Consider the following 15,402-nt stretch of genomic DNA (forward strand, 5'->3'; position numbering starts at 1 on the left):
CTTGATTAACTTTCTTCCCTTTTTTCTTTTCATTATGAAAAATTTCATAACAGAACAGTAGAGAGAGTAGTATAATGAACCCCATACACCGACCACCTAGGCTTCCGGCGACACGATGCCATATTTGCCTCAGCTATTTTTTAAACTGTGTTTTTTAATCGAGATACAGTTTACATATAAAAAATGCACAGCTCTTCAGTATAAAATTCGGGGAATTCTGACAACTGTATGCAACCTGTGCTAAAGCATTTTAAGGTGAATTTCCTCGCACCGTGATATTTTAGTCTGAACCTAACACTTGAGCATGCGCCACTAATAAATGGCATTTCTATAGACCCACTGTACCATGACCACTCCTAACAAAATTAACAATAATTCCCTAATACCTTTTAAACTCAGACTATATTCAGATTCTCCAATTGTCCCAAAACATCTCTTGCAGCTGGCACATTCAAAACAGGATCCAAATAATTTTCTCTCATTGTGTTTAGCTGTTAGCTCCCTTAAGTTTCCTTAATCTACAGTAATCTTCCCTGCTGCTTCTTTGTTTTTTTAAATGGTATTGACTTGTTGGGGAGCTGGGCCCATGGTCCTCTGGAGCATCCCACTTTGTGTTGTTCCCTTGTTTTCTCCCCTTTATTTTGTATTGAGTGGAAGTTGATCCAGGCTTGACGAGATCAGAGGAACATTCTGGCAGTGTGTCGTGGACCATGCTTTGGCCTTTGTATTACTTCAGAGCAAGGTGCACTGGATGTCTGGTTTCTTTACCCAAGATGAGATCTCAAATGTCCCCTAGAGATTTAAAATGTGCTAGGCCATGTCTGCAGCCGGCGGCCTCCAGACAGGATTCTCCTCAGTGAGCCAGTGGGGAAGGTCAGGCCCAGCTCCCAGAGCCCTTTGCTGGGCAGGACAGGCCAGCTCAGAGGTCTCAGGAGGAGGAAGCATCTCCTTTCCTGGGAGAGCATCCTGTGGGGCTGCAGGTGATAAGGTGTGGAGAAGCTGAGCCCCCCGACCTGCCTTTCCTCAGCAGCTGTGGGATTCACCCTGTGGTTCTGCTTCCCCCATGCAGATGATAACAGCAACCAGAGCTCCATAGCAGATGCCTCCCCCATCAAACAGGAGAACAGCAGCAACTCAAGCCCTGCCCCGGAGCCCAACTCGGCTGTGCCCGGCGATGGCACCGACGCTAAGGCAGATGAGGCCCAGGCCGATGGGAAGGAGCTCCCAGGGGCTGAAGGTACGTGCCCTTGAGACCTGGGCTCAGAGGGACCTCTCTCCACCCAGCCCTCAGTTCAGACTCTCAGTTGACAGGTATTGAAGGGGGCCCTGCCAAGTGCCGGTGCTTAGAAGGCGGTGGTAGAAGAAAGATAATGCCTGGAGCTCGTGTTCTGGTGTGGCAATTTAAACATTGTGCAATCTAGTATTTGGAAGATAAGTGCTGTGGAGAATTATAAAGTAGGAAAGAGAATGGGGAGTCTTACGAATTATGGGGCATGTCTCGACTTTATTTATTTATTTATTTATTTGAGGAAGATTAGCCCTGAGCTAACATCCGCTGCCAATCCTCCTCATTTTGCTGAGGAAGACTGGCCCTGAGCTAACATCCGTGCCCATCTTCCTCTACTTTATATGTGGGACTCCTACCACAGCATGGCTTGCCAAGCAGTGCTTTGTCCACACCCAGGATCTGAACCGGCGAACCCCGGGCCGCTGAGAAGCTGAACATGCGAACTTAACTGCTGCGCCACCAGGCCAGCCCCATGTTGTGACTTTAAATAGAGTGGTAAGGGAAGACCTCACTGAGAAGGTGACATTAGATCAGATGTGGCTCACCTTGGGCAAGGAAGCAAGCCATGTGAATAACTGGGAGAAGAGCATTCTGGGCAGAGTAGATAGGCAGTGCAAAAGCCCTGGGGCAGGGACGTTCTGAGTGTGGCTGGAGAACAGTGGGTGAGGGGCTCAAAAATTGAGATGTTGTAGAGGAAGTGGGGCCTCCAGTGTGGGGGGCTCGTAAGGCCACCTCGCAGACACCGGCTTTTCTGCTGAGTGAGACAGGAGCCATTGGGAGTTCGAGTGCTGTGATCTGAAGGATCACTGTGGTTGCTGTGATTGAGAACAGATAATAGGGGCACCAGGGTGGAGGCAGGCGACCAGTGAAGGGGCGGGTCCAGGTGGGAGAGGATGGTGGCCGCACTGGTGGTGGGCAGAGGAAGAGGTAAGGAGAGGTCTGATTGTGGAGGACGTGTGTGTGTGTGTACACATATGTGTGTGTAGAAATGTTTGTGTATTTTGAGGTCTCCTGATTCTCTTTAAATGAAAAATTTCAAATATACAGAAAATTTGAAAGAATAGTATAATACTCTCCTGTATACCTACCAGCCAAATTCGGCAATCGTTAATTTTTTTTTTTTTGTCTGTAAATATTTTCTGGCGCCATTTGGAAGTAAGTTGTCGACCTTATGACGTTGGATTCCTAAACCATTCGGCATGCGCCTTTGAAAATAAGGACGTCCTCTTGCTTAATCACAAATATCATTATCGCACCTAAGAAAATGAATGATAGCTTCCGATTGTCTAATATTTCGAAGGTCAGAGTGATGTGTTGATGGGTGGTACGTGGGCTGAGAGAGGGGACTCGCAGGTGACTCCCGGCACCTCGAGGGTCAGCCTTGCCATCATCTGTTACAGGAGCGAAGAGGGCAGGGGAGAGGTCCAGGCTGATGTGCTGCTCACCCAGTGCAGGGGGCAGCTGGCCTGGAGGTGGGGCTCCTGGTACTTGGGGCAGGCATGCGTCTCTTCGGGAGAAAGGCCATGGATGCTGTGGGGTTCGTTCACATCCCGTTCCATTCCCTTTGACACACATTACCCACAGCAGCCCCATGTGAGGTTCTCTGCTGGTCCTGGGCCTCCGTCACAGCTGAGTCCTGCCTCCTGACCCTGAAGAACCCATAGGGAGAGAAAAACATCAAAACTGAGAATTACAGTCTACAGAGGGCACAGACAGACTAGGTCCAGTGTGTGGTGTGCAGGTGTGACCACAGAACCCAGTGGTATTTTTGTTTTTAATTGGAATTGGATGTCAAAACTTAAAAATTGAGCAATTTCGCTTAAAATAAGATTGATTTCCAGCTTCTCTTGAAAAAGAAGAAGATCTGGCAATACTGGATCTGCCTTTCCATGGAGCACCAACGAGCTAGAACAGAGACGTAGTTGCCTCTCCAGGGAGGACCAGAGGACCTGCATTCACCGGTTACCACACTCCCCACCACTCCCTATTGTCCCCCACCATGAGGCCAAAGACAATTGCTGTGTATTACCCTGTGATCACTATTGGTTTTCTTATTGTAGATTTAAAAGGAAAATTAAGATGTTTCTTGAACATACTTCTCTACCAATAGAATAGTAAAAGGCAGAGAGGCTGAGGAAATGCACATTTCTTTGAGGAAGAGGAGACTATTCCTTAGATTTTCTTTGCAAAGCTTATCTGTGTCTGAATTAAACAGCTCACTTGACTCATTCATGGCACTTCCTGGCCCCTAAGGGGGCTTGTGAGTTCGTGGTCAGTGCTATGATAGACACAGAAAGGAAAGGGAGCGAGAGGGCCTCGGGGAAGGCTTCCTGGAGGAGGTGCTGTCTGATTTGAGCCTGAAGGATAAGCAGGGCTTAGAAGGGGGTCATGCAGTCCAGGCCGAACGGACCAAGGGGCAGTGCCTGAGGATGTGCGAGGAAGGAGTGAGCCAGCCGGGTGTGCGGGGCTCGTGTCCTCAGTGTGACATCCTTTCCGAGCCAGGTAAGGAAGGTGCCCGTGTCCCGGCTAGGCCCTGGGGGTGGGATGCAGGTAACGGTACACATGGGAACAATTCAGACATTAGGATGCAGACTGAAGCGAGCCCCCCCAAGAGTCCTCCCCGTCCTCAGGGAGGATCACGGCCGAGTCTGTTTTGCAGCCCTCCAGAGGCAGTCTGTGCACCTAGGAGCATCTGTGTGGGACTATAGCCTCCCTTTTTAGAATCTCTCACTTAATCACCTTGGAGATTCTTCTGCATTAGGACTTAAGGTGTGTTTTATTCTCTTTACTGGCTTATCTTTCACTGATATGAGTGTGTCATAGTTCAAATAGTCCCCACCTTGATGGGCATGGGGTCGTTTCCGTCTTTTTCTCGCACACACAGGGAGTCTTGTGCACATGTCTCTCTGCATCTTTGCTCCGGTGTGAGTGGCGCTGTAGGACACAGCCCTGGAAGTGGAACTGTTCAGTCAGAGGTTACGGGCAGTTAAAGTGTCGGTAGGCCCTGCCGAGTTTTCTCCAGAGAGGCGGTGGGTAGAGTGGCTTTCCCCCAGAGCAGGGTCTTTCAGCCTCGGTGCTACCAGAATCATTTGCGAGTGAGTCCTGGCTGTGGGGGCTGTCCTGGGCACGGTGGGATGTGGAGAAACATGCCTGGCTTCTTCCCACTAGATGCCAGTAGCACAGCCCCGCGCCTAGTTGTGACACCGAAGATGTTCCAGACAGCGCCAAATGGGAGGAGGGGGCAAAACCGCCCCCAGTTGAGAACCACTGTCCTAATGGCTTTGCCTAGCCTCCTGCCATGTACAGCATGTCAGATCCCCTCTCGTCCCCCCACAGTGGCCCCCTGCACCGTCCTGGGAAGGTGGCTTTGCAGACAGGCAGTGAAGCCAGGGGGCTGGGACCGGAGCTGGTCACCTCTGGGCCGACGCTTGCTAGCTGCATGGCCTTGGGCTGGCAGCGTCACCTTCTGCACGCCTTCCTGTTTCCTTGTTTATAAAATGAGACAAATAAAAGTTGCCTCGTGTCAGGTCATTGCGAGGCGTGAATGAACCAGGAAAGGAAGTGAAATGCTCAGCCCAAGACTGTGGGTAGGAAGGGCCTGGTGAGCGTGGGAGCTGCCTTCTCCCCCCTCCTGTAAGGGGAGTCATGGGGACACTGGGTGCAGGGGTTGTGCAGGACCAGGCAAGGGCCACGTCCTGGCTTCTTTCCCATCCTACTTTCTTTCTGGCCGTGGCCTCGTTTCTGCCACATTTGGGGTCTGCATCTCCTTTGCCCTAAAGGGCCACTTAAAGCTCAGCTGCAGGATTTGTCTTGGGTTAATGAGTCCATAACTGCCCCATTTTGGTGACTGTGACCCCCTGCCCACCCCAGCCACTGCAAGCTTTACAAGTCCAGGTGGGCACCATACCAGGGTCCTCTTCCAGCTCCACCAGGCCACTGGGTCTGCACAGTTGCCCAGCATTGCTCAGGCGGGACCCCCACAGTGGGCCAGGCCCACATGCCTATTGCTGGGGGCTGTCTGAGCCCCTGTGGGAAGGGCATGGAGGCAGACCCCACAGCCTGTGCAGGTGGGTGCAGACTGCCTGCCGGGACAGGGCGCGTTGGTTGCCAGCTGTTGACCTTGCTTTGAACTTGTTTACTGCTGAGCGAGTTCAAGAATGACGTAATGTCCAAACTCCTTGGACTAAATTTAGGCCCCAGGAAAATAATTTCCCCTGGGTAAGTTCCAGTACCGTTGAGCCGAGAGAATCAGGCCGCCACGCTGAGCCCTTGAACGCCCCACCAGCTTCAGGACCAGTTCCCACTGAGCTCTCCAGCTGGGCAAGGGGTCAGCGTGACTCTGGGTCACCAGCCACCTTCATGATTTCTGAGCCTCCGTCTGGGACCCCGACCTCCCTCTCCACTCCACAGAGCCCACGCTGTGGGGCAGAAAGGGAACTGGTCAGAGAGAAGGAAGACAATAGCAGTCAAAAATGTTTGTTAAAGCAAACACATACATGGATTTTTTGTATTGAGGTGAAATTCACATAACATGAAAGTAACCATTTTAAAGTACACAGTTCAGTGGCATTTAGTCCATTCACGATATTGTGCAATTACCACCTGTATCTAGTTCCAGAACATTCTCATCACCCAAAAAGGAAACCCCATGCCCTTTTGCACTCATTCCCCATCCCCTCCCTCCAGCCCCTGACAACCACCAATCTGCTTTCTGTCTGTACGGATTAGCTTTACAGGGATCACACAATATGTGGCCTTTTGTGTCAGGGTTCTTTAGCTTAGTGCAATAGTTTCAAGGTTCATGCATGTTGTAGCATGGGTCAGTGCTCCATTCCTTTTCATGGCTGAGTAGTATTTTACTGACGGGATTACCACAGTTGTTTATCCATCTGTCTGTTCCTTTACCTTTGGGCTGTTTCCATCTTCTGGCTGTTGCAGATGGTGCTGCTGTGAACATTTGTGTACAAGTAGTAGTTTGAGGACCTGTTTTCAGTTTTTTTGTGTCTGTACCTTGGAGTGGAATTGCCGGGTCGTGCGGTAATTCTGTATTTAACTTTTTGAGGAACTGCCGTTAACATGGGTTTTAAAGGTAAAACTAAAAATATGAAAGAAATGTCGGGTTTTGGGGAGTTTGGTTCTCTGCCCCAGATAACCCCTCAGTTACTCTCGCCTGGGGTTATTTTGCTCCTTGGGTACTTTCCCTCTCATTTCATTTATTCTTCACAGTGACTCAACAGGGTGGCTATTGTCAACCTTGGTTTTTTCAGGGGCCAGGGGATTGGAGACTGAGCACCCCAGCCCAAAGGAAACGAGAGGCAAGGGCAGTATTGGAACCCAGATCTGTCTCTAAACCCTGTGTCTTTCCAGACACCAGCTTGTAGGTGGAGCGCAGCCCTGGTGAGGGCAAACCCCTGACCCTCCCCGTGGCAGCAGGAAAACCCAGCTCAGACCTTGGTGGGGAGTCAGGTCTCCTGGCACTGCCCACCCACGAGAGATCAGGGCTGCCCACCTGGGTGCATGGGCTGGGAGGTCAGCCTCCTTGGGAGGAGGGTCCTGCAGCTCCTTCTGCCCTGCTCCTCAGCCCCCTGCTCCCCTCTTGCCTCAGGCCCTGGAGGGCTGCCAACTTTTCCCATTTCCCCATATTGCTTGCTCACTTTACAGCTTAAGCCTGGATTTTTTTTCCCCTTTGTTACTCCACTGCCTCAGAAACCCCAGAAAGTAAGGCATTCTTGAGTATTTTAGTGCACTTTTTAAAAATCAGGGTGACATATTTTGCTGGGGCCTTGAGAGCAAGTGGAGCGGAGCCCTGGGGGGGATGTTCCTGCCCTCTCTATGAGCTCCCCGGCTCTGTGCCCAAAAGAAGCTTCAGGACAGCCACGGCTCCTCACTTCCAAAGCCGCCCCCCCTCATACAGCCAGCTAGGGCCTGCACCTTCCTTCTGCTGAAGGAGCGTGGTGGGTGGACCAGGGAGACTGAGGCATAAGAGAGAGCCCAAATATCTGGCGAAACCGGATTCGCTGAGTGATTGTTGATAGAATGCCGTGCAGCCATCTTGCATGCTCCTGTATTCAGAGAATTTTTAAAGACAAGACAAATTCTTCTAAAATACTGTGTGATCCCTGTTTTCGGAGAGCGGAGAATTATATGCATGTAGGGGGAAAACATCTGGAAAGATGGGAATAAATCCTCTAAAATGTAAGCGTGGTGGTCACTGTGGGTGGTGTGAGATAATCGGTGATTTTTGCTTAATTTTTTTCTGTATTTTCTGTTTCGTGCAATGATCAGGCATTGCTCTGACGATCAGAAAAATACCCATATTATTGAAAGAAATGTTTACACGGGGGCGGGTAGCGGCTGCGGGTTCCCCAGGTGGAGAATGCGCGCTCTGTAATGGAAGAGGGAGGAGTCAGCAGCCATGATGGTTGGAGCGCGTTGTGTCCACCAGAGGGCGCCAGGTGCACGCAGCGCAAAGCCCGTAGCATCCTTTAGATGTCCTCTCAGGGCGCTTGGCAGGTAATGGGCAGTAATGGGCGTGCAGGGAAAGGTTGGAGGCCCCAGGGCCCGCGTGTGGCCTGGCTGCTTAAAACGACATCCCTAAAAACTAAGAAAGAGGCTTCCCAAGCCCCCCAGCTCATTGCAGCCCTGACAGACCGCCTGGCCACAAAACTACCCAGTTCCAGGTATTTTTAGTAATTGGTCCATCTGGCTCCGCATCTCATGTGTCTGAAAACAGCTTCTGTCGTCTTGCTTTTCCCTCAGATGCTTCTGATGAGCAGAATTCACAGTCTTCAATGGAAAACTCGATGAACAGTTCAGAAAAAGTCGAACGGCAGCCATCTGGAGACGCGGGGCTAGCTGCAGAGACGTCCACAATCTCTCAGGTACCTCGATCGAGGTCTCAGAGGGGCAGCCAGATCGGCCGGGAGCCCGCTGGGGTGTCGGGGGTACGTTGAAAGGTGTTCTGTTATTTTGTTTTGTTGTTTTCTCGTTGGATGATTGGCACTTTCGTGTGTTCATTGAGCAGGACTCATGAGTGTCCTTCTGCATCCTGTCCTGGGTGCTGGGGTTACAGTGAAGGACCAGACACATGGGCCCGGCCCTCGGGGAGGGTGTAGGAAGAGGAAGGGTCCTTTATCCCAGCCTCAGCTTCATCGCTTTGTTTATTCAGGTCCACAAAAGCATTGCGTGGTCTCAGTGACCCAAAGTCAGCTCCCCTTAGAGCTGGGAAGACAGGTCTTCAGAAACCTAACTGCTGGGTGAATCTCCCATTGGAATTTTGCAGCTGACCATGCTCCCGTGCTTGGGCACCTTTCTGGGTGATCACTGTTTGTCAGAATCTGGTCTGAATCAGACAGTGCAGAAGTAAATGACCCAGTGGATAGGAACAAATGTCCCAGGTTCGAATCCCAGCTCCTTCACTTAGCATACACTGAGCCCCCCTGTCTGCAGCTGCCAAAGTGGGATCACAGAACTGTCTTGGGGCCCGGTGCGGATGAGACGAGAGAATGTGGGGAGCACACTTAGTGTGGAGCTGGACACACAAGATGCCCCAGTGTTGCCTCGGCCACCACTGTGATGTTTCCGTGTCAGCCCTCTGTGCTCATCAAAGAGGAGTGGGGCCTCAGAGGTCTCAAGACTTCAACTAATAAAACTGTTCCCATTTTGCTGAGTATTTTCAGGAGAAACTGTCAAGTAGCAGCAGAAAGAAGAGAAGGGGCAGGACACAGCAGGACTTGTTTTGCACTTTGTGGAGCCTTGAGCCAGGCCGTCCCAAGGGGGAGTGTCTCTCAGACTTTGACGTATGTCTACCTGTGGACCCGCAGCTCCCCTCATCCACGGAACATTCCTCCAAAGGTCCCATGACTCAGAGGGAGCATTGAGGAAAGATGTTTGCAGTGGCAGGAAATCGCCCACAACCTAAGTTTGTCGAAAGGGAACTGGTTAACTGAATCTGGGGCGGTGTATAAAACAGACTAGTGTGTGGCTATAAAGAGTGTGGTTTACCCAAGTACAGACGGAGAGTAAAGAAATATTCTTGCAATGTGAAATGAGAAAGCGAGTCCCAGAGCTTCAGGCATAGCATGAGTCCATTTGATTAAAAATAAAAATCAAAGCCTCGGGTATAGTTTATAAAACCAAGATGTCAGCTGGGGTCTCCTGGCCTCCTGAACTCAGCAGAGGAAAGGTCAGCTTGAAACTTTGATCCACACCCTGGGGGCATCTAATGCTCTGCCCTTGACATCTGAAACGGTCGTTCTCGCATCCCCCCACCTCTGATTCCTGCTTCCAGGGGACCCAGCCTGAAATTGGGCCTCCTCCGTCGTTTTCATGCACACACAGACACGCACGCTCATCTACAGAGCTGCTGGGTTTGTGAGCAAGATGGAGGATGCGTTGCAGTCAATGAACAGTTTGACACTGAAGTTCGGCCATCCCTGTTTAAAAAGGAAGAAAAGGTCCCGTTCCCCAGTATCAGGAGGTTTCCTGTGTCCCGTCTCCCTGCTCGTCTGTCCTGAGTGCACAGGTCTCTCCTTCATTCCCACGTCCCTCCCTCCCTCTCTCCCTCCTGCTCCGTGCCTTACGCAGAGCAGTTCACCTCTCTCCAGCTTCCACTCCCAGGCCCACATCGTGTCCCCCCATCCAAGTGCCCTGCAAGCCAAGGACCCCCTCCTGAACAGGGTCCACCTTCCTCGGCAGGCAAGTGGCCCACTGTCTCTTGTCACGTCTGTTGAGCTTGCATCGCTTGCATTATAAGAACAAGGGGGAGGAGAGACAGGCAGCACTCCCTGCCAGACCTGCCCTCGGGGTCTGCCACGGAAAACTCGCACCATCCTACATCAAGGCCCGGGGTCTCTCTTGAACATTTATTGGGCACCCACTGTGTACTGGGCGCTATGCTGGATACTAGGGACCCCTCGGTGAATCAGCAGACGAGGTCCCCCCTGCCCTCATGGGGCTTGTGATAGGGTCAGAGGGGGCAGAGACACAGCCAGGGTACAGCAGACACAGCAGATTACGACGTCACAGCAGGAGCCGCAGGAGACCCAGAACAGGCATGCAACGAAGCCCACAGGAGTGGAGCGCTCTGCTGGGTCACGTCTGCGGGGAGGAAGGGGCTGCAAGCAGGAACTTGAAGGAAGAGATGTCAGGTTTGGGACTGCAGGCTTTCCAGGCCGAGGGAGCCAGAGGTGCCCAGCCTGGGGACGGGAGCCAGCCTGAGGAGCAGAAGGGGAGGCCAGGTGGCTGGAGCCTAGCCATCAGGGCAGAGAGGTAGAGAGAGTGGGCGCGGGGGCCTTCTCGCCTGGTGAGGAGTTGGGATTTTGTTCTGAAGTCAGCTGGAAAGTGTTGGCAGGTTTTGTGTTCTGTAAATGATTTCTCCTTTGGGGAAATGGCTTGGGCTCTGTTGAGGGCTGTGTGGATGGGGCGGTGGGCCGAGGGGGAGGTGGGCTGGCTCAAGGGTATTCGCAGACGAAGTTGACGGACTTGCTGTTAGGTTGGGTGTGGGAGCGGGAGCAAGGGGCTCCGGGTACTGCCCAGCTTTACCCCAGGCTGGTGGCGGCGCCATGGGTTAGGTCCAAGATGCCGAGGCGATCAGGTGGGAAGGTCAAGGGAGAGGTGGCGGAGTGAGTGGTGAACCTCTTTTTTGAGTCATGGGACTTCTTGGGAATGTGGTGACCACTGCAGACCCTTTCCCCAGAATAACATGCGCATTGCACCTTCGGCACGTGCTGAGCGTCTGCCCAGGCCAGGCACCTGCGCGGAGCCCTGGAGGACATTTCCCGTGCTGACCAAGTTGGTCTGGGCCTTCAGGAGACGGCTTTAGAGCTCAGAGAGGAAAACTGGAAACTTGTACCCCACTGCGATTACCCTCGCAATTAATTACAGATTGGAAGATCGATAATGGGGACACCTGCTCCAGGCTGGGCGGGTGCAGGGAGGGAGGGCTTAGAGGTCCAGAGGGCAATGTCGGGGAGACCTGGAAGGGAGCTGGTGTGGCAGGGACAGGTGGGGCCCGGGTGACACGGGGCTGCATGGACACAGGAGCAGTTTGGGTTTGAGGCTCCCCGTAGGTCCGAGAACCTCCTGGAGTCCACGCTCGGGCCGCGGGGTCCCTCCCACAGTTCCTTCCCAGGCTGACGGTCACCGCACGGCTGGCCTCCATGGCCCTCCTGGCCTGTTAACCTGCGTTCCTCTTTTCTCTGCCCCCCAGGATTTGGAAGGAGTGCCGCCCTCTAAAAAGATGAAACTGGAGGCTTCGCAACAGAGCTCCGAGGACATGTAGACGCTGAGGTCAGTCCTCCGACCCACGTTTCACGGGAGATACATCAGCAGGCTTCATTCTAGAACAACTTCACCCGAGCGCCTCCTCTCGGGTGCAGACAGAACTACTAACTTTTCACGTTTACCAAGTGCAAATCCAAGAAAACCTAGAACGGCGTGACTTCTCAGACACTGAAGAACTTTCTGCTGTGAAGCAAAACACTCGAGTCTGGAAGTGACTGTCCTTGGGAAGCGGGGCCGACAGCTCAGGAGTGTCTGCACACTGTCTCTGAAGCCAAGATTTCATTTGTGTTGCTGCTGTATTGTTTTTTTTCCACTTCTCTATTTAACGATATAAGCTATTTGAGGGTGGTACCCATCAGGAATCTGCTTTTCGTCGGGGCTCTTCACTGTTCAACCGATTCCTTCCGCTTTCTTTTTTTGTGCCTTGTGCCCTTGAGGTGACCTCTGGCACGTTTTCCTGGTTGTTTTGCATCTCCCTTTGCCAAGTGCCCTCTCGGTTTTGTTCCGGTGGGCGCTGTCACCGTCCTCCTGCCCTCCCTGCCCCAGGACCTTTGAGCGGAGCGGAGCAGGCAGGGAGGAGGAGAGCCCGAGGCCGCCTGACTTCCACGTACCCTGAGCCCTGGGTAGGGGGCAACACCGGCCTCCAGGGTCCAGGGAGTCTCAGATGTCAGGGCACTGTCCCCAAGGGCTGGCCACTCCGTATGGTCTCGCTTCCTCGGGGCATCTGAGGCTGGTATTTCCAAGCCCACAGCGGCCCAGACAGACACACAGAGCCCTTAGATGGTTCTGGCACTTCCACCCTCTGCCTCCACCATACCGCTTTCTCTCACACCTCCGAAGACAAAATGGCTTCTGTGGCTGACTGCAGGATTGTCTCCTTCAGACGGTAAAAGGGCTGAGGAGGCTGGGAGCAGGTGGCAGGAATAGCTGGTGCTGAACTTCTCTCGTAGGACGTTGCTTGGATTTCAAATCCACAGCAACCTGCCATCCTCTGCCCCCCAGCGCCCCCAGCCCCGCCCCAGGGAGGCGAGACGGCCGTTGGCTGAAATCCACTTGCTTCTGCACTGTTCCTGACTCTCAGAGCCAACAGTTAGATCGGGTCTCATTCCCAGGATGTGCCGACGGTCCCCACAGGGGATCGGGGCCTTGAGGGTTTGGCCTTGAAGGCCAGAAACAAGGCACCAAGAAGCTGGAAAGCTTTGCACTCCTCCAGAAAGGGGCGATCCCTCGCGACCTCCATTGCCCGCCTGTGCTGGGACAGCTTCCTCTCGCTGAAATGGAGATGCCCCCTTGTACGAACTGCCTAATTGTTTGGTTCTGAGGCCTGGTTTGCTCTTAATTCCTGTATGGACTCCTCAGACCTTAACCTTTTTCCTGAGCTTTCTTTACTGCACTGGAGTTCCAACTCCCTTTGAGTTGTGTGTGGGGGGCGGGGCGGGTTTCGGGTTTTATTGGTTGATTTTTGTTTTGTTTGTTTTGTTTTGTTTTTGGCTAATTGGTGCATATTCAGGTACCACCTTTGACGTGTGGATCTCTCTCCTGACCACCATGGGAAGTGTCTGCCAGATTCCATTTTCTAAGAGTTTCTGAGGGTGAGGCTCTTTATTTTTTTAAAGGGAGCCAATCTATTTCCTGCACTTCAAGAAGAATTCAAAATGTTCCTGAATTTCAAATACCTCATGCAAAAATGTCTCCTGAAATAAGGGAAAGAAAAAAAAAAACTTTGAAAATCTTAATGTTGGAGTTAGCGATGCCGAAAGCTTTCTGTCTTAAAAAAAAAATCCTTATCAATTTTGCCCCTCAGGCGGTCAGTTCTGTGGAGAACTGTGTCCTGCGTTACCTCTCAGCGTATCTCAAGGCGGTGTTACCTCCAGATCCTGTAGTTAGAGTAACTTTTTCCTTTGCAGCAAAACTCCATGTTGATGAAAGATGAATTTGGATATTTATTTCCATTTCTTTTTGGGAAACGAGAGGTTGCAACCAAGACAGCTGAAGGAGAACCACACACACTCGTCCACGGAAACAGCAGGTGGCCAGGGTCCCCTGCGCCCTTTCTGTTTGCGGTGGCCTCTCTGGGCAGGCAAGGGGAGTCAACACGGTCAAGGATGAAGACACCATCCATGATGCCGAGGCTGTCATTAGTTTTTCTCTGAAGTGCCTGAAGGTAGGAATGGGCCAGTGGTTGGGACCAAATGGGCCCCGCCACCACCATGCCAGGCAGCGCGCCAGCGGCCCTGCACTCACTGCTGGCCAGGAAGGCCTTCCACACGGATGATTTACTGCAGAAATCCACTTGTGCTCCCCGCCCCGCCGCTGCCCGCCCCGCGGGGCCGCTGCCCCACCTGCCCTGCGCCCCTCGCCCTCCCCCCACCCCAGAATCTCAGACCGCCAGCCGGCGAGCCAGGGGCAGGAGCCCAGTGAATGCCTTCTGGGGAGACTGGCGCCGTGGCCGAAAGGGCTCCCGGGGCAAACTCACTCCCCGCAAAACTTGACGTTGGGGAGGCTGCGGCTACACATTCCACAAAGTGCTGGCACTTAACCCATAACCCGGAAGGCAGTTGACCGACTCATAGGGTGGTGACCTCCCATCACAAACGATGTCATGGTTTGGAATGTTCGTTATGGCCAAGGACCTGGTTAGAGGTATAAAGACCTTTTTTCACCATTACCGAATTTATTTTCCTCTTGATTTTTTTTTTTTTTTGGTGTGTTGTACAGCAGTATAATTTTTCACTTATTTATTCCATCGGTAGATATGGTTTGTACAATGTACAATGGTTCCATTTCAGAAAATAAAAAAATTCAAATCATGAACACCATGTGATTTCGTAGCGTTATAATAAAGCATAAAATCAGATTGTTAGGGAGGGTGTCCCTCACCGGCCGCTCTGGCCCCTCCTGCACGGCTGTGTGGCCCTGGCTTTATAAGGACACTGTAAGCTCCTTGCACACAGGGACTTGCACAGTCATGATAGCTGCTGTCATTAAGCACCAGCTGGATGCTGCGGGCAGCCTTGTCAGTCACCTTGTGTGAGTGAGGTAGCAGCAGGCCTGTCGCTTGCCCGAGTCATGTAGCCAGTCAGAGCCCCTGTTGAAAAGCCATACCCGACCCCCAGCCTGGGTTCCTGACCTGGACATCAGTTTGCCACATCCCTGACGTTAGGAGGCTCTGGCCTCTGGCAGGGACTCTGAGGGGTCGCCCACGGGTGGATTGCTACTCTGTCTTGACATCTAGTGACTTGTGGTCAGGCCAGAGCCAGAAGCTTCCCAGGGCCCTCTCCCCTCCCAGCAACTTGAGCACTTCTCTCCCTCGGCTCAGACTCCCTCCCCCGAGTGGACTTTCTCCTCTTTCCCTGTCCAGTCTCCCTTCCTCCTCCTCCACCTGAAGCCTGCCTGGTGAGCTGCCTACACCGGGGAGTGGGTGAGATGATTGTTTTGGCCATGCCTGTGCCAAGTCGTACTCTGTTCACCCACCTAGAGGCAAATGTTCTTGCCCTTTTGTTCTGTCTGACTCTCCTCCCCACCCTTTTAAACGTGTTCCAGTGTTTTACCAGGATTGGTTGCTCAGCCAAATAAATTCCTGATATAGAAAGTTCAGCTTGACAAAACACAAATCACAGGGGCCTTGTTTGCTTAACAAAAAAATGCTGTAGCTGGCACACCCTCGCTCTCCTCTGTCCTCCCCGTGTGTCTGTTTCCTGGGTCTCCAGGTGAAGGTCCCCTTCTCCCAGACTCGTCTCTCTGGATCTCCCCCTTTCTCTTGGCTGCTCTTGCCTCCACCTCCCTGGATCTGTCATTCTGTTTCACTTCCTCTGTGTCCCTCCTGGTTT

The 15,402-nt window shown here is 52.5% G+C and overlaps 1 protein-coding gene across 2 annotated transcripts in view; it reads left to right on the forward strand.

The window, feature by feature from the left end:
• The window catches only part of BCL7A (BAF chromatin remodeling complex subunit BCL7A), a 29,100-nt gene extending 14,714 nt beyond the window's left edge, over positions 1-14,386 (forward strand). The window contains exons 4-6 of one of the 2 annotated variants that reach the window (XM_070627233.1): positions 1,070-1,237; positions 8,048-8,169; positions 11,499-14,386. In XM_070627233.1, the coding sequence (XP_070483334.1) occupies positions 1,070-1,237; positions 8,048-8,169; positions 11,499-11,570 (362 nt within the window). In that variant the 3' untranslated portion in view covers positions 11,571-14,386. Of the gene's footprint in view, positions 1-1,069; positions 1,238-8,047; positions 8,233-11,498 lie in introns of both variants that reach the window. The other variant, XM_070627232.1, reaches the window with a different exon arrangement.
• The last annotated feature ends 1,016 nt before the right edge of the window (positions 14,387-15,402 follow it).

Source organism: Equus przewalskii, chromosome 7 (genome assembly GCF_037783145.1).
Source record: "Equus przewalskii isolate Varuska chromosome 7, EquPr2, whole genome shotgun sequence".
NCBI classification, from domain to species: Eukaryota; Metazoa; Chordata; class Mammalia; order Perissodactyla; family Equidae; genus Equus; species Equus przewalskii.